Below are 25,563 nucleotides of genomic sequence, written 5' to 3' on the forward strand. Positions count from 1 at the left end.
GAGTTTGACGTTGTTTGGAATACGCACAAATACAAATGTCACTTTGCTGTGTAATTCTAACAATGAGCACTCAAACACACCAACCAACAATTACTGAAAACACGCAAAAACCGATTTTGCACGGGCACTTTACACTAGTATGAATTAACAATACGAAAGATAGCCTAACTTAAGTAAGTGAACAATAAAACATTCATTCCTTGTGTGTTTGTGCACACTTGGTGAATACAACTCATTTTGATCTTAATAAATTAAATATCTATTATAAATAATATCTAAACTGCAAAGAATTATAAGCCTATGCGAAAGAAATAAGCTATTACATTTTTAAATATTGATACAAATTTACTTATTGAAAAATAAATTAACAAAAACATTAAAACTCTTTATAAATAGTTAATACTATTTTTGGATCAAAAACGGTATTTGGTCAAATAAATCTAATTAAGTACAACAATTCCCTCTGATGACGTGGTACAACTGGTGTTCTCGTCATAATCCAGTTTTAATATAATTATTCAATTGAACATAAATAAAGATTATAGCAAGACATTAAGTACAGCGCGTCAAGTTAGGCTATTTATAGACAACTTCATCCAATACCCTATGCACCTACGGTGTGAAGATGACCTCAAAATTATTTCGAAGACAGGAAAACATGTTCGTTTAAGATATGGGTGAGCGACCTTTAAAATAATCGTTGCCATTTACAGCCACAATGGCTTGCAATAAGCATGTCCAGTGTGGCAATTCATTGTTTAAAAACGCCTAAACTATGTCCAAGGTACAAAGTCCAACAATAACATTACTTGTCATTAAAATATACCTGCTGACAGCAAATTAATAGAAATGGGTTTTGTTTCTCTATTAGATATAACTCAAATGGAAAATTACATCTAATGCAAACAACACTACTGTTATTTCTAGTTTAATTAGACACATGAGAAATTGTGAAGTGTTAAAGCTACAGTGCCATCTAGCGATTATTATACGACTTACATTTTAATGCAAGATAACCAATTCTACATAAATATCAAACAAAAATGGGTAAATTTTCTGTCACTTCAAGGCATGGTCACAAAGGAAGAAGATCAAGAGAACAGAGTGTTTGAATGTTGATGGTTTATTTACAATTGTACAAAAAACAATAAAATATAATAACAGAGATAAAGCAAAATTGACAGTATTCAGAGAAAATCCAGACCAAATCTCTCATAGCACTTAAGGACAATAATAATAATCAAAAAATTGCACATTACTTTAAGCATCGTTTGAAATGCCATGTTTACATGCTTGAGACAAAAATTCAGTTGAATACATTTTTAAAAAAGGTTACGATGATTTTGCAACGATTTATTCCTCATGGTTTAAATGACAACAGCAGGAGTCCATTTCATTCCCATAAGTCCCTTGGCATGTGGGCAGACTGTAGTCTTTTAATTGACACGACAAGCGCGAATCATGAGCAGTTGCAGAAGGATGAAAAGCGGGGAAACAATGAGCCCGAACCACAAATCTTGCGTCTGGTCCTTTTCAGCCAGTTTCTGGCACAGCAACACCTCGCACACCAGCTTGAGGCTGAGCACGGTCAGCACCCACAGCAAGCGCAGCACTGCCAGACGCTTCTCTCCTTCTTGATAGAGGCGGATGGATACAATGGCTGTGAAGTAAGTGCTGAGGCCATCAGCAGCAAACAAGGGTGAGAAGACAAGCCACCAGCTCATCTCAAGAGTTTGCTTGTCCAAATCCATGTGCAGGGCCACCAGTACGCTGAAGACCAGCAGCGCGCCCAAGTGGAGAAACAGCTCGAATGTGGCAAAGCCCAGCCATTGCACCAGCTCTCGCAAAGAGAACAGCATTATTAATGGGGCACCACTGAGCGTTGTTTACTCGGGGGACTAAGGTCAAACACTAGCCTAGGAAACTGGAAGTGAAGAGGCGCATTCAAATAAGTTAATGGATATTCAAGTCTATGAAAAATCCTCCAATGAAGACTGTTTCACTATTTTGGCAGCATCATGCTCTTCGGAGATGGATCAGGTCCACCTTCTGATGCATTTGACAGCTCTATCAAAACCTGAAAAAAATGAGGGTAAAGACTTCATTATCAAAATAATACTATTAAAAGAAATGAAAGTCAATTCTACTTTCTAATTGTATGGAAAACACTGATACCATGAAACACAGATGGAGTCAAAAAGCTATTCTACTGTATAAAATTATAGTGAATTATTATTATATTAGCCAACAATGATATTTGCATGATATGCAACCATGCCCAAAAACATGGTTGACAAACTTACTGACTAAATGATAAACATTTAAAGCAATCCAGGCTTGAAAAGGGATTAACTATCCTTCACATCAAAGCTTCTATATTGCAAATATACACTATAATGTAGGTTGGTTAATACTGCAGATAAACATGTTAGCTGCTATTAGTAAATTAACGTCCATCATTTTGGCGAATTATTAGCTGTCAGTTAGCATATGATGACGAGTACTAACGTTAAATGCGCCAATGATATTGATTCTACCTTACATATATCACTCGCAGTGATGGTTAAAGGCAAACAAATAATGATAACCTACATTTTTAAATGATCGTTATTGAACGGATTGGTTTGACAGCGGTGGATATGCAGCTGTAATGAACCAAGCTAGCTGAGATGAGCTATTTACCTTAATAGGAGCCCGGGGAAATATCGTGAGATTTCACTTGCGAACCACAAGAAATATCGCGAGACCCTTGACCCTTCTACGGAGGCCGAGAGGCAGAAAGACTAATGAAATCACAGAAAATGCATGGGAAAATGGGAAACGGAGGGTGATACAACGGGCGTGGCTTATAGGCCCCAGTCTCACTCTCAATAAGTATACATTTTCTTATTTTAACTCTGTATATTTTATTGTATGACTGAATGGTAACTAAGAAGCATTATTCAAGTCATTGCTAAAATGAAATATAGCCAGCTCTATCACGTGGTAGCACCTCCTGTTACTTTTCTCCGCGCTGGGTAGGATGGATCAATCATAGTCGTTTGTGATTAAATGATAAGGGTCAGAAATTTTGTAAAGTCTAAATTACCGCATTTTTATTTATCTCCGGTACGAGAGCTATATATATATATATATATATATATATATATATATATATATATATATATATATATATATATATAAATTTATAGACCTATATAGATATAGATTATAGTTTTTATAGCACTCGCTGATGTCCCTAAGACAAAACGTACTGAAATGTGATTCGGACTAAATGGAAAATTTGCCATTCATTCTGAGCCACCAATCGCCACCTAGAGGAAGACACGTTTCGTGTAGCTTAACAGGAAACAGTTCAGTTGACATGAACTGTCGTCGTATGAAACCGCATGAAACACACACATACACACAAACACACACACGCCGTTTGAGGTTCCAGAAGGAGAAACAATTCAGTTACGGGTCATTTTCAGTTTCCATTCCCATCCTGAACACAGAGTAAGTTCATCTCAGTGTTATGTATTCACATGCTTTCTGATGTTTATGAAATGCTCGAATTAGTATGCATCTTAAATGCTTCAAGTCTTCGTAATTACATTATAGGCTACAGTATTTTGCAGTTGTAAATAGGATCACTATTAGTTTAGAAAAACCTGTCAAAAATGTTACATATTAGGGTGATATTATTCGTACACTCGGATGTGTACGAGTCGAGATATTAGACCAAGTCGTGTGTAATGTTAGTACTGCTTTTAAAAGTTATTAATTAGTTACATTGTGTAAATCTTAAATGTTTTAAGTACGTTTTGTCTAATAATTATTCACATTTCAAAATTTATTGAGAAATTAGTTATGAGTTGACCAGATGCAAGATGTATGCTTGAATTAGAATTTAATATGCACGCATGCATTATAATTAATAATTTCTGCTTAACAGTATCAAAAATGAAATTATTAGTGTACTTTTATAAAAAAAAAAAATGTAATGACACCATGGAAGTACAATGATTGTATGGTTACTGTAAGACACCTCCATATGCAATATTTGTTTGTTGGATAGATAATAGATGAACCCTATATCACTTTTATGTGAAAAAGAAAAAAATATATTTGAATTAATTTAAAAATGGTTGCTTCAGTTTAGCAGTTAAACAGTTCTTGTCTGCCAGTATTTCTGCATGCCTGCTTCAGTTTTATGGCGGGAATGTGTCAGAATCGCTCATTCATTTAGAAGATTTTGTTTTCATAAAATCAGTGGGCAGAATAACACAATTAACCCCAAATTCCCAACCACTCATGATGTGTTCATTCAATTGAGATATTTTTTTAAAATTGCATTTTTCTTTTTTTAAAATATATTTTAAAACATTTTATTTGGATTGTATTTTTTTTTAACTGTAAACATAAAAATAAAATGGATGATTTATTTGTTTTTATACTTTTTGTAATTTAAGTAATTATTAGTAATAATTAATAATACATTTAATTATAATTCATTTAATTATAATTTACTAATCTAAACATTTTTATAATGATTTTAATTAGATAAGACGTTAAATGTTAACGGTTAAATAAAGTTTGAAAAAAAAAGTTAAAGGTTTACCCTTTACAGGTGAACAACAATACATTCAAATTCACATATATCATCTAAAATCATTATGTCCTCTAATGCAGTCTCGATTTTCAGGTGAATTTATTTTATTTCTTCATTCATTGTTTTATTTTAAGAATGATTTGATGCATTTTTTATTCTAGGAAATAAGACAATGAATGGATTAATAATATTTTTTTCTGCAGTGTATGTAACTATGATTCATAATTTTGCAGTTATGTCACATGTGGAGCAGATTATGTCAGTAAGTGTTTGTCTTCCATTTGAATCTACAGGACGATGACACAGCCGGCAGACTCCATTCTACACAGTGGTTACTTTCACCCAACTCTCCGATACTGGCAGACCTGTGCTTCAGACCTTAGGCCAGATAACCTCATATATCCTATCTTCATTACGTAATGTCTTCCCCCTCATTATATTTATTTTTTGATTGTATATAGGTTAAGGAGTTATTAAAGTTGTTTTAAGATTTTTAAAGTTGTTCAAAGTTGCTTGTTTAAAGGTACTATTGTCCGTTTGTTTGATTGAAGACAAATAGTTCTGTTTCTCCACAACTGATTTTAACAGTGACAGTCCTGATGCAGTGGAACCAATTGCAAGTCTACCTGGTCAAGCGAGGTATCAACCTTCACTCACTGTCATCATTTACTAAAGTAAAAGTATCATTGAATTGTCATTGGATTAAGGAATCTAATGGATTACTAATGGAGTTTAACATAAAGCTAGACTGTTATGGTCAATTTTAAACATTTAAAGAAAAACTGGCACTTGACATTAATAATGTACATAATAGTTTGTTGTTGTTGTTGTTGTTTTTAAACTAAGGGTAACGTCTTACTTTAGGACCATAGGTTGATTTGTAGTTCCCTATGTTATTATTAATTAATATATTAGTTTAATCATGTCAGTCAGCTTTGATGTTTTGCATAAGACTTGCATAAAAGACTCAGAGACTCTAGAAGGAAGGACTATGGGAAACATCTTTTTAAATATTCAAGATGTGTATGGTTGATATAGCAAAGATGAAGTTTGCATGTAAAGTTTGGGCTGGTGGTCTGAGATAAGATTCAGGCAGGGTGGTAGCCAACAAAGCACAAAGATAAGCCAAGGATCAGTTTATTCTTGGTTGTTAAGTCTGGGCGGTTGTAGTCAAAGTGAGGTCTGCTTACATAGTCAAGTAAAACAGACTGCATTCAGAAAGGAATACTGTCATGCTAGAGTCTTAAAAAAAATGTATGTGCACATTATGCAGCACAGCAGTTAACATTTAGTAATAAACAACAGTATTATGCAATGTTGTCACATGACCTCATGGAATATTGTTGCATGTTTCATTTAACATGGGATGTCTAGTTATCTCAGACAAAGAAACATTTACGTTGGTGTAAAAATGTCTTAACTGTTTAAAGTATGATCAAATAATTCGCTAAATTGCGACTGACAGTTCACTTGTTTTACTATAATTAGTGAAATTGGCCATTTTCTGAATGGCCAATTGGCAAGGTCATCGTGTCATTTCAGCTGCTGTGCAGATAGCTTTAGTGTGTCATATAAACAAAAAAGAATGCCAATGTATTGTTAAAAATCTTTATAATAAATAATGTTTCATTCTGTTGATTTCAGATATGGCGTCAATAAGATAGAGGGTTTACTTCGTCCCCTTGTGGATAAAGGCCTTAAGTGTGTGCTGATTTTTGGAGTTCCTGCAAATGTTGCAAAGGTCACTGAGAAGTGAAATGGTTTCAGTAGTATTTCTGTCATTCATTTTATGCGGGTGTTGATGAAATATTGTTTTGTGTCTTCTCATTTCCTGTCCCAGGATGAGAGAGGCTCTGGTGCAGACAGAGATGACACGCCTGCAGTGCTGGCTGTGAAGAAACTGAGGAGCACATTTCCTGAACTTGTGTTGGCCTGTGATGTGTGCCTTTGCCCCTATACCTCTCATGGCCACTGTGGTTAGTTTCAGTATTGGATCTGTTTACATCATTTAATGGTGCATCAAGTAAGTTTTTTTTTCAGGGATTTACAGAAATTAAAAATAACCTTTATTTTCTATAGTGCCTTTAAATGTACATCTCAAAGCACTGTACAAAAACAATTAAAACAGCAAAGATACAACACACAAAGAGACACAATGCACAGTAAAATAAACATAAGACAGTAAATCTTATCTTCACAATTTGGCAATATTTCTAAGATGGGAAAAAATAATTTTAACAGTATTCAAAACATATGGCTCAAACATTAGATTCTCCTAAATTCTTCAATTTTGTTTGAAACTCCACAGTAGAGCCATTAACAGTTAGTGTGACGAGCTCTGCTTTGCATAGTTGGTGGGGTGAACCAACAAGCATAATCTGTGTTAAATGAAAATTATCTGTCATCCATTCCTTCATCTTAGAAATACACTCAGGAAAAAAAATAACAGGCACAGTTTCATTAGGTCTAAAGTGAATGTAGATCTGGGTATCATCTGTATAGAAATGAAATTTTAGACCAAGTGATCTCAAAAGCTGGCGAAGAGGATAAACATTAACATTAAAAAGAAGAGGGCCCAAAATTGACCCCTGAGGGACACCAGACTGCAGATTACAAGTAATGCGAGTTACATAATTAGATTACTTTTTTCAAGTAACTAGTATAGTAACGCATTACTTTTAAATGTAAAACAAAATATCTGAGTTACTTTTTCAAATAAGTAACGCAAGTTACTCTGTGTTCCCATTCATTGACTGACAGCTCTCCTGTCCCCGTGTTGAGAGAAATCAGTGTTGTGTGCACTATGTAAACATGATGGTTCTTGTAGTTCTAGAATAAATTGTGAGCATGCATTTACTCATCTCACTTGAACAAAAGCACATTCATAGTAATAATAATAATAATTAAAGCTGCAAGCAGAATTTATCGGTGTTCAGGTCTTTAAGGCATTTAAGCACAAAAGCATCAAAAGACATTAAGTTGTATGTAGCAGGCATGATTTATCATGATATACTACATTTCAGCTTGATATTACATAATTAACCATGTTCCAATATGATTTATCATAATTTAACATGTTAAAATATGATTTACTACAGTTTAGTTCACACACTCATTTTCAACTTCAGGATAATAGTCATTTTTTACTAAATGTGGTTGTAAATGTTAAAAGATTGAATTGATAAAGTTATACTATGAATTATAGTTGAGTATTGTGAAAAAATAATAATTTAAACAGCAGTGGGCAGTACAACACCACTCATTGGCCACCTATAATCCGATCTACACGGAACTTTGCGGAGGAACTTTGGTTGCTGTAGCGCCACCTATCCACCTATGCACCTATGCACCTCGTACTCTGACAGCTTTGAGATATACAAATCCAAGCCACCTATGATCCGATCCTCACGAAACTTTGCATGCTTCCTAACCATGTTAGGACACATATGCTCGTCGATTTTTGTGAAGTTGTGACTTTTTGGGGGGGATTTAGGGGCTTTTGACTGAATTTTGCCACAGACCACTATCTAAATGACCCTGTTACAGCCAACCAAATGCAAAATTTCAACTTTTTTTAGATAATTATTGATCTAGAGAGTCCAGAGAATAGGCCTAGACTGGTTTGGTCCCGATCGGGCAAAAATCCAGGGACTAGTTCGCAAAAGTGGGTTTTGGACAAAAACCGAAATAACAAATTTTTTTTGCACCAAAATTGGAAATCCGAGATATACATCTTGTCCGTCATGAGCCAGGGATTACAGTGGTGTAAAAACATTGAAGCTAAGTCAAACGGTCTTGGAGTTATGAGCAATTTAGTACTTTTGGTTGCTGTAGCACCACCTATGGGCCAATCGGGCTCATACTCTGATAGCTTCTCCACAATTTGAGGCCCTACCATCTGAAAAAAGTTTCAGAGCTCCAGCCCTTACGGTTTGGCCTGCACGATGCGTTTTAGGGGATTTTTTTTTCTTTCTAGCAAATACAATAGGTTTTCAGCACTTCGTGCCTGAACACCTAATAATGCATAAAAATGCAACACCCAAGGTCACCTCACAAGCAATACACTGGTCACTGCATAAGACAAAACACACAACAAACAAGTCGCATATACAGATAAAGTGCAGTAAAGTCTCAATAAAACATGTTTTATAAAGCCTGTATTAAAAGATATGTCTCAAGATGCATTTTAAAAGTCAACAAGCACTCGCTATTGCGAACATCAATGTAAAGAGAGTTCCATAGGCGGGGGGAAGCATAACTATCAAAATAAAGATCTGGTACCCATGATAGTTAGTCGAATTCGAGGTACCACCAAGATCTGAAAGCACGTGAAGGAATGTAAACATGGAGTAGTTGAGTATGGTATTGTGATGCAAGATTATGAAGTGCCTTATAAGTAAGTAGCAATATTTTGAATTCAACACCATACTGGACATCAGTGCAGTTGTTTAAGAACTGGAGAAATGTGCTCAGTATAATGTGTTCTAGAGAGAACACAAACGGCAGAATTCTGAACCAACTGAAGCTTATATAGCGGTTTGGAGGGAATACATGTGAGAAGAGTAGAGCCCGACCGATAAAGGATTTTGAAGGCCGATACCGATACAAATATTTTTGGGTTTTAAAATCCGATATTCCGATATATCGGCCGATATTTTATTTTTTTATTTATTTATTTAAACTGGACATGATAGTCACAAATTTTGTCATGCTTATTTGAGTTAAGAGAACTGATGGGGATGTTCTTTTAATTGTTATTCAAGCAATGTATGTATCGTGACCAACTCAACGAGTGTTGCCAACAGGAACGGTGTAGAGTGCCCTCTGGTGGACAAACTATACAACTCCAACACTTATGACATGGTTCAAGCGTGTTTCGTCCGTTTTTATTTTATTTTTGAAATATTCATTTATCGGCCATTATAACTGCCGATACCGATAGTTTGGAAAATGCCTAATATCGGCCGATAATATCGGTCTGCCGATATATCGGTCTGGCTCTAGAGAAGAGTATTACAGTAGTCTATAAGTGACTAGTTCGTGAATAAAAACGGCAGTATTACTATTTGAAAGAAAGGGGCAAAGACGGTTAATATTAGGCAAGTGGAAGTACTGTATGCAATCCGCGTGATAATATTTATTTGAGCTTCAAAGGATAGTGTGCCATCCATGATGACACCCAAACTTTTAACCTGTGATGAAGGACAGTTTGCAGTATTGTCAATATACAAAGAAAAGCAATTAGATTTAGAGACAACAGATCTAGTGCCAACAAGCAGAGCCTCCGTTTTGTTGCCATTTACCTTCAAAAAGTTAGCTGAAAGCCAATCTTTAATTTCAGCTAAACAGCTGGACAAAGACGGTGGAGGAAAAGAATCGGTGGGTTTGGCAGACAGGTGGTACTGGTGGATTTCCGCGGGAGATTTGAGCATGTCTTTGCGTCATTACGTCACATCTGTACACATAAAGAGGGAGTCTCGGCTAGTAGGCTAGTTGCGTGTGAGGATGCTGGAGGTGGAGATTTATAGCCTTTTCTCACAGCACTTGATATAAACTTATCAATTTGAATGGTGGATCCAGAAAGGTTCAACTGACAATCACCAATGACAACTAGAGATTCACTCGCTGTGAAATGTAAAAGAGTGGCTAGAGAGAAAGCAAATGGCCCATGCGAAAACAATGATAAATATCAGAAGGACATTACATATAGTCACGCAATGCTGATGTTGTTAACATTAACAATTTGAGAAAAAAGTATAATTTGGACGGTTTTGCGTGATAAGCGATTTTTAGACCAGAACAAAAGTGGATGTTACATTTTAAGATGACATTTACTGGTGAAAATTAGGTGGGCACATCAATATTCTTAATGTTCCGAAATGTAATCGGATGATACGGGTTTACCTTGCACAAAAGGACACCGACACGGGTTTACCTTGCACAAAAGGACACCAGAAAGTGATTTGAGAAGGATAGATCAGAAACATTACAATTAAAAGGTGTTACACCAGAGCAGCAAATTTGATCAAGAGTATGCCCCTTAGTAAGAGTGGGCAGTGTGTTAAATTGTTGTATACCAAAGCAATCCAAACATGATAAAATTTCACTTGTAAATGCATTACTGACATTATCTATATGAATGTTAAAATCACCCAAAATTATAACATTTGGAGATAGATAGATAAGTCAAGAGTTTGAAAGTTAAAACTGCAGTATTGCCCCTCTTTAAGGCAATTGATTCAAAAGAAGAATATGTAGACAAAGTTAACTGAGATACTTTCAACTTCTCTTTATGAAGTATCACTAGCCCCCCTGTATCACAAGGTTTACAAACTTAACTATATCCTGGGTGAAAAGACTGGTTTAGATGAAAAAAAGTCAGTATTCCTTCAGTATCATTCAGTAATCAGTATCATTCAGTTGTAAGACCTACTAAATCGATCCAAAGGTGGCGTTCGATTAGAGAAGGTTTCACGCGTGTTCCGACTTTCCCATGGCAAAGGGACTTTTAATTAAATGCAATACATTTTATCTTATGTATTAACTCGTTTTATCTGACTCCATAAAATGAAAAAGGTTTATCAATGATATCTGTGCATCATTAAATACATGTTAATGTTTGACTATTTCAGCTGTAATGAAAATAAAGTCAAAGTCTGTTAGAATAATCAAATATAACAATTTATTATGTCAGGTAAATGTATTATTATATTATAATTCCATTATCAATTTAAAGATAATCAATGCAAACCATCAAAGTTCTAGAACAAAGAAGAACATATTTTACCTGACATTGTGGCTACGTGAGGAGAGTTGCGATACCCTCCCTCACGGGCTAATCTGAATACAGACAAGAGCCCTGAACACTCGTTACATTTCTTTATATAGTCAGAACCATTTGCTTAGTTGTAATTTGCATTCAGATAAAAGACCAGAAGGTGTTAACTCGAAGACACACCCTTCTGTGTGCAAGATATTTCTATATTCTTAAGAACTTTTACCTTTTGATTTACTTCTTTGGGAATGAGACAATGCCCTTCGTTCTCACAAACCAGTGATCTCTCAACCAGTTTCCAGATCTTTCAGTCTTAGGCTACGTTCACTCTGCAGGGCTTAATGCTCAATTCCGATTTTTTGAAAAAATAAGATTTTTTTGCAAGGCTGTTCAAATTTCCAATTAAATGTGACCTTTTGTGATCTCCTGTGTGAACGTGAAATGACCCAGAAGTGACCCGCATGCGCAGAAGAGTAATCAACGGTCAACGACATCACTTGTTGTTTGCGGAATAGTTTTTTTTCCATGTTGCGAGCTTGTGTTTTATTATTATTATTATTGCCACAGCCCATATACAAACACAGACGACAATTATTTTATCGACGGGCAAAGTTTGCACATAAATGTAAGATTTTTCCGATCCTCACCGACCTCGTCATAAAACCCGTTTAATTGATAGTGCGCGTCCTCGGCGCTCCTTGCTTTGTCACCGGCGGGCGCGGTGCGACACTGGTGGCTGGTGTTGCCAGATTGGGTGTTTTTTCGCTACATTTTAAGGCATGCTTACATGTTTTCGCCTGGAAGGCTCTATAGAAATCTGGCACCCTACTGTACGAAGTTAAACTGACAGAGAGCGCACGTTCACAGACACCAGAATGAACGTGTTCACAGTAATGTTCATCAGGCAGTAATACAGTATATAAACGCGTTCATGCACTATCGTTCATTGAACGCGTTCAGGCACAACACTGGGGAAGAGACACGTCTGCAGCGGCCCATAACAGTGCAGAAACGCATTGGAGTTAGCGTGTATTGGCTAGCTACAGGTGCATGCAATGACGTGCGGGTCGGATATATGTGACCTGGCCGTTCAGATTGAAGTCGCATTTCAAAAGATCGGATACATATCGGATTTGGACCACATACCCAAGTGGCCTGGGTCGCATTTGAATAGATCGGATCTGTGTCGTTCAGACTGTCATGAAAAAATCAGATACAGGTCGCATAGGGGCAAAAAAATCGGAATTAGGTCGTTTCAGCCTGCAGTGTGAACGTAGCCTTACACAGTATTCCTTAAATAAATAAATTCCTTGCTGCTGACCTGCGGTGATCCAATTCAACCAAACAAATAAGCAAAGATGACTTTAGTTAAACATCACATTTGTGTGTGTATGTGTGTTTATTGTTTAAGTGTGAGTGTTGAACTTTCTTCTACTGTGTCAACTTCGTCAAGTGGACAATTGGCTTTATGCCCAGCTGCACTACTTCCTGAACTTCAGCCAGCTACTTGTTTCCTGTCTGGCATTATTGGCCAAATCGATTAATTCAGGTGTGTCTGATTATTGTTGCCATGACTACTGAGGTCAGGTACACCTGAATTAATCAATTTGGCCAATAATGGCAAGACAGGAAACAAGGAGCTGGCTGAAGTTCAGGAAGTAGTGCAGCTGGGCATAAAGCCCATTGAAGTTTATATGGACAGACCCTCGACCCCTCGATTTTGGCCGAGGGTCTACTCGATATGTACACTTCACTTCAGGCAGATCCATAGACCACAATGGAACACGATTGTGACATCACAGCAGGTCTCTCTTAATGTACCCCCACCCCACACAACTTTAGTGTATGATATTGGAGTTATTTTGACATTTAACTGCATTTAATACTTGTAGCCACCTACTAGGGGTGTAGTGGTTGTTGGTAAAAGAAAAAAATCAAAACGTACGGTTCTCCACTCACGGTTTGGCACGCACTTGCACCGCGGTTCATCTTAAATCTGACGACGCATCTATAACATGGTTTAAAATATCAACACGTAAAACAGACAGGCAGAGTTAGGCCAATGTACAGTATGTTTCTGTCGATGGATATGCATTCTGGCTTCCCAACACGTTACAACAGCGCTGATCAAAAAACTAGTGCTGTATGCTCGAACATGACCAGTCATTTACACCGTCATCACCCGGGTGTTGAGAACGCGCAAGCGCAGGTGAGACCTGAACAGCACATGTTGCTAACTGTGTTTTAACTAAACTCATTTAAGCCTTGCCAATTTAAACATTCAAGAACAAGATGTGAAAGGGAGCCACGTCTCAGACAAGACGCAAATATTGAGTTCTCTTTCAAGTATTGCGCTTGAACAAACAATTTCACACAAAAATTATGTCAACATGCCCTTGCATAGTATCCTATAAAACATAGTAGGTTATGTCTTAAGTGAACATAAACAGTCGATAGACAACACAGCCGATAGACAATAGGTGGGGCGACTGTTATCATAGACACCTTTAGTCTGGTCTTTTATCAATCATATGCAATTTCTTTAACCTGGTTTTAACAAAGACAGAAATGACATTAACCAAGAAATCATAACTAGTCCAACGTGTTCCACTTTACTTGAGGTAAGGGGAAATATTAATGACACTGTTGTTAAAGCATTTGACAGTGTAATAACCCTTAATGACACCTTTATAACTAGTACAATGTGTTCCACTTTACTTGAGGACAAGTAAAATATTTATGTCACAGATATAATGGTGTCATGACAACCAAAGTTAAAACCAACCATAACATATAACAGGGTAATGTAATGTTAACACAAAGCTAAATAACTTCTTAATTAGACCTGTTATGACATATTTGTGACTGGTTGACCGGTTATGACTTCTTGGTATATTTATAAGATATTTTTGTCTTTGTTAATGTCAAGTTGTCATGACAAAGACATTTTAAACAATGTCAACTTTGCATTAAAAGTGTCATAATTTACCGAATGACACTTAATGGCAGCAGTCATAAACATTCATAAAGACTCCTTCATGTTCATGACAGGTGTTATGTTATGTTTATGACAGTGTCATGTCAGTCTTATGCACACCCCTTCAAATAAAGTGTTACCCATTAGGATACATTAAGTGAATTTAGGCACATTTGAACTATAAGAAAATTGGATATTGGAAAATTAAAATATACAATTTAAATGTCCAGAATCAACTGATAAAAAATATATATATATAATATTATGTGTTGACTAAAATGCCACTAATATGTTGTGCATCCCTTTTTTGAGACCTAAACAAATAGTATGTTTTCACAAAATATATTTAAATGTTTTTTCACATCTACTCGCTTATAATTTCAAATTTTATATTTTATTCACAATGGCATTTTTAACCAAACATCTGTGCTTTGGCATGATGCTTCCTCCATGCTGATAAGTGTCAGTATGAAGCCCAAGAACACTGTTATATCGAACGGTGAAACAACAGAGCTCACCTTTGAAAATGTACAAATGATTACTGAAATGCTCTTTTAATCATGAACAAAGGTGGGGCGACTATTATCATAGACCCCTTTAGTCTGGTCTTTTATCAATGCTATGCAATTTGTTTAACCTGGTATTTTTAAATGAACCCTTTACAGTGATATTACCATAGTGTGTGTCTTTCTTTGTGGCACCTTTAAGGAATCCTCCGTGAAGATGGCAGCCTGGATAATGCCGCAAGCTGTTTGAGGTTGGCTGAAGTAGCTCTGGCTTATGCTCTAGCAGGTTAGTCCTAAATTATATTCATTTTTAGTCAATTACACATAATCTTTCCATTTTTCAATAATACACTGAACAAAATTATAAAGCAACACTTTTCACTCACAGGTGTGGAATATCTAGATGCTGATTAGACAGCATGATTATTGCAGTGGTGTGCTTTAGGCAGTGTTGTAGTCGAGACCACCTCACTCGAGTCCGAGTCGACACCGAGACCAGAGAGAGTTGAGTCCGAGTCGAGTCCGAGACCAGAGACGGTTGAGTCCGAGTCGAGACCGCGACCAGAGACGGTCGAGTCCGAGTCGAGACCGAGACCAGTGAGGGTTGATTACCTAATTTACTTTTATTTACTTAGAGAAATCCTTTTTTTTTATTACTGAATTTACTTAGAGTTTAAAAAATATGATCAGTTTAGGGTAAAAAGGCCACATTGTAGGTGGTGTTAAAAGTAATTTTATTACAATTTGTCATGCGCAGTTGCGCACTAGAAAATCACCAATCACTGGGCGTGTCAATCAATTTAAAGAAATATTTTATTAACATACATTAATAATCATGAAAAATATTTTTAATTGAACTCTAGTGGACTCGGGAATAATTCTGAGTCATAAAAAAAAATTTTTTCGAGTACGAGTCAATTCCGAGTCCAAATGGACACGAGTCCATGACAAGACCAAGACCATTAAAATATGGTCTCGAGACCGAGTCCGAGACGAGTCCGAGTCTCGAGTACTACAACACTGGCTTTAGGCCCCATCCACACTACTGCATTTTATTTTAGAAATGGAGAATTAAAACAAATACGATCTCTGTCCACACCCGCATTTTAGCTGCGTATTAGAATTGATCTCCATCCACATTAAAACAACAGAAAATGCGGATCACATGACCATTCACCTACACTGGGCATGCGTGTGCCGGATGGGTAGCATGAATCGTCAGAACACTGGTATAAACATGAAACCGATGGACTATTCTTCAGATTTGATGAAGAAGAAAGTAGCTACCAGTGTTGGGTGTAACTAATTAGTAAGTAATTAGTTACTGTAATTTAATTACTTTTCCCTTGAAAATGTAAAGTAAGGGATTACTCTTCATTTATCTGTAATTTAATTACAGTTACTTCTGATGTAATTGAGGTAAATACTGCGTATAGATCCGATCTCACAGCGATTCTTATGCATTTTATGAGGCGTCTAAATAGTACAACCGCACTCTTACAAATTCGTATGAATTATTGTAAAATATGTATGAAAAAAGTGTGAAATGTCATGAATTCAGACATAAAACAATAGTGCGTTTAACATCAAAATGTATTGTCTGATGTAGGGATGGGCAACGATTAATCGCGATTAATTGCATCCAAAATAAAAGTTTGTGTTTACATAATATATGTGTGTGTAGTGTGTATAATAAATACCCACACATGTATGTGTATATTTAAGACAAATGTGTTATTAATATATCAAATAGTTATATTTTTATATAATATCAATTATGTATAAATATATATAAAGTATATACATGCAAATATTTCTTAAATATATACATGCATGTATGCGTATTTATATATACAAATTAATTATACACACTACACACGCATGTATTATGTAAACACAAACTTTTATTTTGGATGCGATTAATCGTGATTAATCATTGCGCATCCCTAGTCTGATGCTAAAAAGTATTTTTTTTATAATGTAACCTTCTCCACCTTGGTCAGTTTAAGGATAATTCGTGCAATTTTATAGTATTTATTTGAAAGAATTAAAACAGATTCATGTCTATCCTTGTATTATTCAGCTGGTTGAGATTGATTTTGAAAGTAATTAGTAATTAAAAGTAATTAAATACTTTTTAGAGAGAGTAATTAGTACAGTAATCTAATTACACTGTTGAAGAGGTAATTAGTAACTAGTAATTAATTATTTTTTTAGAGTAACTTACCCAACACTGGTAGCTACTTAGCTACTTTATTCTTCATCAAATCTGAGGAATTACCTCTGCAAAGAGTGACGCTCCATGTATGGTCGATACCGCCGCTGCACACGGTCACAGATCGCTTGAATAGTAGCTTGCCTCCCGTGCATGCAGGCAGTTATTGCATTGTAAAATGCAGGATTTACTTGCACAACAGCTGCTAGCAAAAACATCAACGTCAGTAACACTTGTAATTCGTTATCCATGTTGCAGTCACTAACATAACTGGTAGTCCAGGCTGTTGTTGTATGTTTTCTTCCGGGGACGGGTCATGTGATGCGCGGCTGACAAATCAGGGAAGGATACGCCATGACTGATGACACCCAATCAGAGAGCTGAGCGTGAGATTCTGCGTCATCGTTTCTGAAGTCCTCCGTTTTGACGCGTCTTCACTAAAACACCCTCCAGAGATTCAAAACGCAAAATGGGGTCGGCAGCGTTTCTAAACTTCTCCGTTTTAGGTCTTCGTTTTTATCGTTTTAGTCTGGACAGCAGGTGCAAACGTGGCAAAAGGTCTCCGTTTCTAAACTAAAACGCAGTAGTGTGGATGGGGCCTTAGGCTGGCCACGATAAAAGGCCCACTCTAAAATGTGCAATTTTACTGTGTTTGGGGGTCGGCGTATACGACCAGGTCCTCCAGTCCAGCAACTTTGCACAGCCATTGAAGAGGTGTGGACCAACATTCCACAGGCCACAATCAAAAACCCTTTTTTTTATTGTGGCCAGCCTAAAGGCCATTGCACACTGAGTCCGAAATTTGCATCCGAAATTTTCGCACGTTAAAAAAAAAATTTGACCTCACGTTATGTCAGTCACGCTTGCACACCGCCTCCGAAACTTTCGTCCGTCATAAAATTAATCGGATCGGGTTCGATTTTCTGCGTTTTTCGCATCCAGAGCCAGCATTTTGAGAGGTCTTTTGACAATTCAGGGCCGGGGGAGCTCGTCCTCAAATCATTGAACATATGCGCCGTGCTTTCAGTTTCGGTTTTCAATTCGATCAAGTGTTTATGTTCTCTTCTCTATATTGGATTATGAAATTAATAAACCTCCCCTTTCAATCAGATTGAAATTTAGGATCGAATAAGGTGTGATTGAGCAGCCTATTCGATAACTAATGTATTATTTGGGCACAATATACACAATAGCTGTTCTGTCTGCCCAGCGCTTCCAATGGGCCGCGCGCGGGTGTGTGTTTAATGTGTTGCCATCCATACCAGACACACTGTCAGTCTCCGTTCAGAATCGATTGGTTCACGGAAATTGGTGGTCTTGTTTTTAATGTGTGGCTCCAGAATCGCTAGCAAAGCATCAAACTGTCCCACTCACATTCTGAGGTAAATTTTGAATCGCTCAGGATAAATTCGCAACTCCTTGATAAGGTGGAACTCTCCTTCCTCTCGGCGCAATTTCAGGATTGGATGGACGTAATATTTTCTCTTTCTTCTCTTTTCAATAAGAGAGAGGGCAAAAATCATCCTCACTGCTTGACGAATCCATTTGGTATTTTTGCGTTTTTTCCCGCAAAGGTTTAATAAATACGCAACGGACTCTGTGTGCAAGGTTTCTATGCGTGACGAATTTTTAGGCTGACGAACACGAAAATACGCATACGAATATTTCGTACTCAGTGTGCAATGGCACACCTGTGCAATAATCATGCTGTCTAATCAGCATCTTGACATGCCACACCTGTGAGGTGGATGGATTATCTCGGCAAAGGAGAAGTGCTCACTTACACAAATTTAGACAGATTTGTGAACAATATTTGAGAGAAATAGGCTTGTTGTGTACATAGAAGTACATAAAAGTCTTAGATCTTTGAGTTCAGCTCATGAAAAATGGGGGCAAAAACAAAAGTGTTGCATTTATAAATTTGTTCAATGTAGGTCTATAGAAGTCATCATCATTACATTAGGTCACACTTTTTCTCTCTTTAGGCTGCCACATCATCGCCCCTTCTGATATGATGGATGGACGAATTGCAGCCATTAAGCAAGCACTAATCAGTAATGATCTTGGCAACAAGGTAGACAAATCTTGCTTTTGGGTCACACAAAATAGTTAAATAGAATATTGCAGATTCTGACTCTAGCTCTTTCCCCTTTCTTAGGTGTCAGTGCTGAGCTACAGTGCTAAATTTGCCTCCTGCTACTATGGACCATTCAGGTATTATATATTCCCTTTATCAACTTCCTTCATAGTTTGTATACAGTACAGTATATTCTTATAAGTTGAGAACAACAGGATGGGTTTATTTTTTGTAAACCAAAATACAATTTTCCTTAACATTTGAAGGGATGCTGCCCAGTCTAAACCTGCTTTTGGAGACAGACGATGCTATCAGCTTCCCCCTGGTGCCAGAGGACTAGCACTGCGGGCCTGTGTAAGAGAACTTCACTTTTTTAAAGACCCCATGTAATCACCTGATGAGCACAATTTTCTTTCCTGTGTTTACAAGTTTTATGACAGGAATTTATTGAAAGGGCACTTTTAACATGGAATCTGAACTACTAAAACAGCACTGATATAACAATCCAAGACCCTAAATCAATTTTTAATTACAGAAATGGTCACATTGACTAGACCTGTGTTTTTTTTTTTCTTCTATTGTATGAGATGCAGCAAGTGAAGTAAAAGTATAAGGAAACTACTTTTTTTGCTGGTAGGACCGGGATGTGAAAGAAGGTGCTGACATGCTGATGGTGAAACCTGGATTACCATACCTTGATATTGTGAGAGAGGTCAAGAATAAGGTAATAACTGTAGAGTCAGTGTTATTATATTTCTGAATTGTGAGTCCTTTTCTGACACCTCGTGTTACATCTCAGCTTACATTGTAGCAATTTAGTCCCAAAAATGTATTTGAAGACTTAAAGGTGCCATCTGGAACTAAAAATCAAAAAATATTCCATAACAGATGGGGGCAGTATACCTCCAGAAAATGTGTTGTGCCGCGGCCGCGCGCACTCTCACGTCTTCAAACAACACGAGCGAGCGCTGTTTTGCTCTCTCTTTCTCGCACATATTATTCAAATTATTTGACACGATAGTAAAAGGTCGGAAGACCGCAGTTTCACGTGGAGCATTTGGACATTTTTAGAGATCAGAGACTCAATGAACAACATCTCGACACTAAATGATGAAGACCATCTCATAGACGCCTGTCTCAAAAACAAGCTGGTGCATTTCGACAATATGGGAAAATAAAAGCCTGCGAGCTATTATTATAAGTTTACGGTATTTGTTTTGTTTATATTACACTTTTATTGTTAGTTTGAATTAATTTGACAGACCGCATTCGCTGATGTTGATCAAGCTAGCGCCATTCAGAGCTGCCAACTCTCACGAATTCAACGTGAGACACATGCAATTAACACTTAGCAAGCAGGTTAGTTAAGCTCTCAGATTCTGTCAATTTTATTACGCTATTCAAACAATAAATACCGTTTTGGCGCTTGTCCATGTTACACCACAGATCCCTAGCGCACATGAACCGATCATCTCTGCTAGCTAATGGAAAAAGAACACGAACACTGTTGAAAGATACAGTATGCTACAACTTACCAAAATGTATTCCTCATGCATAATGTCGACCAATCATTTTTTGAACTCTTCCCTGAACTGAAATGTAGTAGTGGGCTGTATTTCCACACGACTGACATCAGGTTCAAGTACACACACAAGCCGCGCGAGTTACTCGTCTATTGCAGTTTGGCTGGTGGCAATGTTGCCCGCCCGCATACCGCCTCCCATGGCCGAAACGACAACTGCCGGGCCGGGGCTAGTAATTTAGCATGCTAATTTAGGTTTATATCTCGGCAGCACTATAACTTGTCCGTTTTTTAATTACATCATTGCACTTATTTCTTCTCATTCTTTTGATGCGTGTAGCTCTTTTTTTGGATATTTTTACCTCAATTATTACATATGGCACCTTTAAAGGAATAGTTCACCCAAAAATGAAAATGCTCCCATCCTTGGTATATGACTTAATTCTTTCAGACAAACACAATCGGAGTTATATTAATTAATAGCCTGGCTCTTCCCAGCTTTGTTATGGCACTGAATAGTGCACAAGTTTAAGCTCCAAAAAGCGCACCCATTCATGATTAAAGTAATCCATACGACTCAAGTTAACTGTACATTAACTTCATTAACTGTAATCACTGGCTAGATGTGCTTTTTGGAGCTTCAAAAACTTTGGCAATATTCAGTGACATTACAAAGCTGGGATGAGCCAGGATATTTTTTAATATAACTCTGATTGCGTTTGGCTGAAAGAAGAAAGTCATATACACCTAGGACGGCTTTATTATGGGATAATTTTCGTTTTGGGGTGAACTATTCCTTTAACCCTCATGTGGTGTTCGGGTCAATTTTATTTCCTGAAAATACTAGTTAATGTTATCGCTCATAAATCACTCATTATACCATATTTTCACCCAATCTTGGATTCAATCTTTTTGTCAACTAGTTCTCTTTCAATTAGGACTGGTTTTATATTTCTGTTTGCATCTGATTAATCGTGGGCCTCGTTTGTTTGAGAGTAGGCATCTCATTTTTTGAGTAAAAATATAAATAATTTATGAGTAAATTTGGAAATACGAATTTTTTTTGTTGAAAAAAATGGCTACTGTTCATCACACTAGTCTACTCTAATGTTTCACCAGGAGTTTTGTTTTGAAACTTTTGTTTTGTAAAAAATATGGCAAATAGTCACACTTGTGGTGTTCCCAGTCAAAAATGACCGGCCTATAAAAAATAGCTTATAAATCACTCATTATACCAATCTTGGATTCAATCTTTTTGTCACCTTGTTTTCTTTCAATTAGGACTTGTTTTATATTTCTGTTTGCATCTGATTAATCGTGGCCCTCATTTATCTGAGAGTAGCCATCTCATTTTTTGAGTAAAAAATAAATAATTTATGAGTAAATTTGGAAATATGAAAAAAAAAATGAAAAAAAATGGCTGTGCACAATGTGTTACAACAGTGTTACATTGTGTGAGAGATTTTATTTATAGGCTATATGTTAGTGTGAAATTGAACACCATTCCAATGTTATTTTCAATAATAATTTTTCCACTTTTCCATATTGATAACCGCAACCTAAAAAAAAAAAAAGTCAGTAAAAAAAAAAAAATCTGTAAAAAAAAAAATCTGTAAAAAAAAAAAAAAATCTAGCATTTCGAGATTAAAGTCGAAATGTTTCGAGATTAAAGTCGAAATGTTTCGAGATTAAAGTCGAAATGTTTCGAGATTAAAGTCGGAATGTTTCGAGATTAAAGTCGGAATGTTTCGAGATTAAAGTCGGAATGTTTCGAGATTAAAGTCGAAATGTTTCGAGATTAAAGTCGAAACATTGTGCATTCATAACAGTGCGCGTCCACTGGCTCAGAGCGCGCGCGTGTGCGTGTGAAGTCGAACTGCCATGGATAAACACAAAATAGTAGCTTTTTACTTTTATCTGAATTACTTGTCTTACTTTATCGTTATAAAATATAATGCGCCGGAATAGACTTCAGCCTATAGGAAAACCAACACGGAAAACACTTTTCAGAATGGATGGAGAAATCCAGCTTTATGAATGAATGAATGAATGAATGAATGAATAGGGCATTTATATAGCGCTTTCATATATGCCTACACTCAAAGTGCTTTACAATTAGAATCTCTCCTCAACTATAAGTGGTTATTAAATCTTAGGAAATCACAGGATCCGGCCAAATGATTGGATACAGAATGATGCGCTTAAAATGTATCCAGAGCGTATTTACGTTGAAGAGGGAGACCGAACAGTTACTGTTGTGTTCTCGACCCAGATAGTGTTGACTAGACGATCACGAAAACACCTCAGAAACACTGCCACTAGCACGTGTGACGTGTGTAGAATTTTGTTGAAAGCCCAGATAAAAGTAAAAAGCTACTATTTTGGGTTTATCCATGGCAGTTCGACTTCACACACACACACACGCGCGCGCGCGCTCTGAGCCAGTGGACACGCACTGTTATGAATGCACAATGTTTCGACTTTAATCTCGAAACATTTCGACTTTAATCTCGAAACATTTCGACTTTAATCTCGAAACATTCCGACTTTAATCTCGAAACATTCCGACTTTAATCTCGAAACATTCCGACTTTAATCTCGAAACATTTCGACTTTAATCTCGAAACATTTCTACTTTAATCTCGAAATGCTAGATTTTTTTTATTTTATTTTTTTACATATTTTTTTTTTTTTACATTTTTTTTTTTTTTTTTTTTTTACATATTTTTTTTTTTTTTTGGTTGCGGTTCAGGGCTTCCGTAGTAAAGAGCATTAAAATGAGAAAAAAAAGAATGTAACAAAAAGAAATCAAGAGACATTTAGAATAGATAAAAATGTGCGATTAATGGCGAGTTAACTATGACATTAATGCGATTAATTGTAACATTTTAATCGTAAAATAAACATTTTAATCGTTTGACAGCACATATATTTAGGACCATGACAGATTAGAAAAGATCAAATTCAGATTTGAGCTGTTTATACTGTTATTAAACTAAAACAGATCTGATGATTTGGGCTACTTTTCCCTGCAGTCTAAAAAAGTAGCCTTTATGCACATGCTTCAGTGTCTTTGCATTTTATAACAAAATACCACACATTTGGCACGTTTTACTTTGCAAAGTATACAGAGTATAAAGTATACTTTTCAGAACTGTGGAAATGGTAAACTCTTCTCCTAGTTTGTTCCACTCAGATTAAACCCACCTGACCAGCTAAGCAAGATGTTTAATTTTGTTTGAAAATATGAGGCATGTTGGAAAATAACTCTTCCAGACAGCGGCCACATAGAAGCAAAGTGTTGCAGAGATTTAGTAAACATGCAAAGATAAAAAAAACATGATAGCTTTTCCCACAACTTCCCAAAAGAGGAAAAAATATAGAGATTGATTGCAGCTGTCACGTTCAGCCGTTGCATTAGAAACACTCAGCTAATAATTCTTTATTATTATTAATTTTACTCCAAATGTACTGCCTAGTTAATACAAAACAATTAAAAATTTAAATATGAAAATAGGTTTGCAATGTTAATAATTGTGGAAATGCATAATCGAGGTCCATATTTTAAATTTGGTCTGCTGTACATATTTTAACCTCTAATTGTCAATATTACACACTAATATTAAACAATGTAAATTATTAGAGTCCAGTGTTTAGTCTTATTACCTTCCTGTTCTCTGTCTCCCATCAGCACCCTACTCATCCACTGGCAGTGTACAATGTATCAGGCGAATTTGCCATGTTGTGGCATGGAGCTGAAGCTGGAGCTTTTGAGCTGCGCACTGCAGTTATGGAGGCTATGACTGCCTTCCGTCGAGCAGGTGAGAAGGGGGACACGGTAGATAAAGTAAATTATTTAAATCTGTTGAGGCAGGCGTCTCCAAAATTGTATAAAATGAATGATTTGGGCAGGACCTTGGTGGTGTCTACTTAATTTTTCACTGTATTCTCTTTTTTTTTTTCAGGAGCTGACATCATTATCACCTACTACGCTCCTCAATTGCTCACATGGTTAACGGAGTAATCTGTTGATTCTCCTGTGTGAATAAACCTGGATCAAAGCAAACTCTTTATTTTTAAACTTTCTCTTTCTCTTTTCTCTTTTTACACAAATCAGTCTTTTCAGAAGATTTTTTAATATGATTTATGTATTTAGTTAGAAACGCATGTAAGCAAACTGTGATTTTTCTAGTTCTCAAATTTGGGTGTTTGGTGTATTACTTGAAAAGTGTTTTCATTAAGATATGTTTCACTGACTACAGTGTAAAACTGTCGTAAGACTCAAGTCATGGAAGGCACTGTGTCTCAATTCAGCAGCTCTGAGTAAAACTCCCAGCCACTTTGGCAAATTATGTGTTTTAATATGAATATCCGTATGTCAAGGCTAATGATGCAAATAACACTGTAAACCATGCATTAAATAGAGTTTTTACCAGGCAATGGTTCACTACTATTAGAAATAGAGCAAAGAAAAGAGATCAATAATTGGGGGAACAAGAAGGGGGTGAATTAACAAAAATTAAAGATGACCTAACGAACACCCCTTGGTTGAAAAAAATTGAAGGGAAAGGTGTAAGAGACTGTATACAAATTTGAGTTTTGACTGAGCGGCTTTGTTGTCTCCACCAATAAAGTTTATGTTTTGGCATCTGGAACTTGTCACTCGAGTTATTTCTTACAAAGGACAAAACCTTTTCCACGACACATGCTTTAGCATTTTTGTAGCATACATATGTTAAATTGGTTTATTGGCATTTATCCATAAATACATTTCATTTTAATGTGCACCTATATAATCGAGAATAGACATCGGGCTTGTAATCACTGTTGTTGAGTTCTGAAATGAATGTACTGATAATCACAATAACAATGGACTTTTGGAATCAGTTTGTCATCT

At 36.4% G+C, this 25,563-nt stretch overlaps 2 protein-coding genes across 3 annotated transcripts; one reads left to right on the forward strand and one right to left on the reverse strand.

Annotated features, from left to right (window-relative positions):
- Positions 1–1,105: 1,105 nt before the first annotated feature.
- On the reverse strand, positions 1,106–2,771 carry tmem203 (transmembrane protein 203). Of its 2 annotated transcripts, none has more exons than XM_039661703.2 (2): positions 2,683–2,771; positions 1,106–2,077 (listed from the first exon to the last, which is right to left on the reverse strand). In XM_039661703.2, the coding sequence occupies exon 2, from the start codon at positions 1,857–1,859 to the stop codon at positions 1,437–1,439; it is 423 nt and encodes a 140-aa protein (XP_039517637.1). In that variant the 5' UTR covers positions 1,860–2,077; positions 2,683–2,771; the 3' UTR covers positions 1,106–1,436. The 2 variants fall into 2 exon arrangements, with proteins under 2 accessions (XP_039517637.1, XP_039517636.1); XM_039661702.2 differs by having other exon boundaries at positions 2,593–2,687.
- Positions 2,772–3,323: 552 nt separating this feature from the next.
- alad (aminolevulinate dehydratase) lies at positions 3,324–25,321 on the forward strand. The gene is made up of 12 exons (XM_039661892.2): positions 3,324–3,498; positions 4,888–5,010; positions 5,183–5,233; positions 6,239–6,335; positions 6,435–6,570; positions 15,055–15,138; positions 19,053–19,141; positions 19,226–19,281; positions 19,411–19,498; positions 19,782–19,868; positions 24,358–24,487; positions 24,632–25,321. The coding sequence occupies exons 1-12, from the start codon at positions 3,365–3,367 to the stop codon at positions 24,688–24,690; spliced, it is 1,134 nt and encodes a 377-aa protein (XP_039517826.2). The 5' UTR covers positions 3,324–3,364; the 3' UTR covers positions 24,691–25,321.
- The last annotated feature ends 242 nt before the right edge of the window (positions 25,322–25,563 follow it).

This window comes from Pimephales promelas, chromosome 4 (genome assembly GCF_988280905.1).
Source record: "Pimephales promelas chromosome 4, fPimPro1.hap1.1, whole genome shotgun sequence".
Lineage (NCBI taxonomy): Eukaryota > Metazoa > Chordata > Actinopteri > Cypriniformes > Leuciscidae > Pimephales > Pimephales promelas.

Bases quoted from the DNA above. Each gene is read 5' to 3' on its own strand.
- alad (XM_039661892.2), top strand. From the start codon at position 3,365: ATGAACTGTCGTCGTATGAAACCGCATGAAACACACACATACACACAA. The intron at 19,142-19,225 runs GTAGACAAATCT...CCCCTTTCTTAG, and splicing joins GTAATGATCTTGGCAACAAG to GTGTCAGTGCTGAGCTACAG. The intron at 19,282-19,410 runs GTATTATATATT...TAACATTTGAAG, and splicing joins TGCTACTATGGACCATTCAG to GGATGCTGCCCAGTCTAAAC.
- tmem203 (XM_039661703.2), bottom strand. From the start codon at position 1,859: ATGCTGTTCTCTTTGCGAGAGCTGGTGCAATGGCTGGGCTTTGCCACA.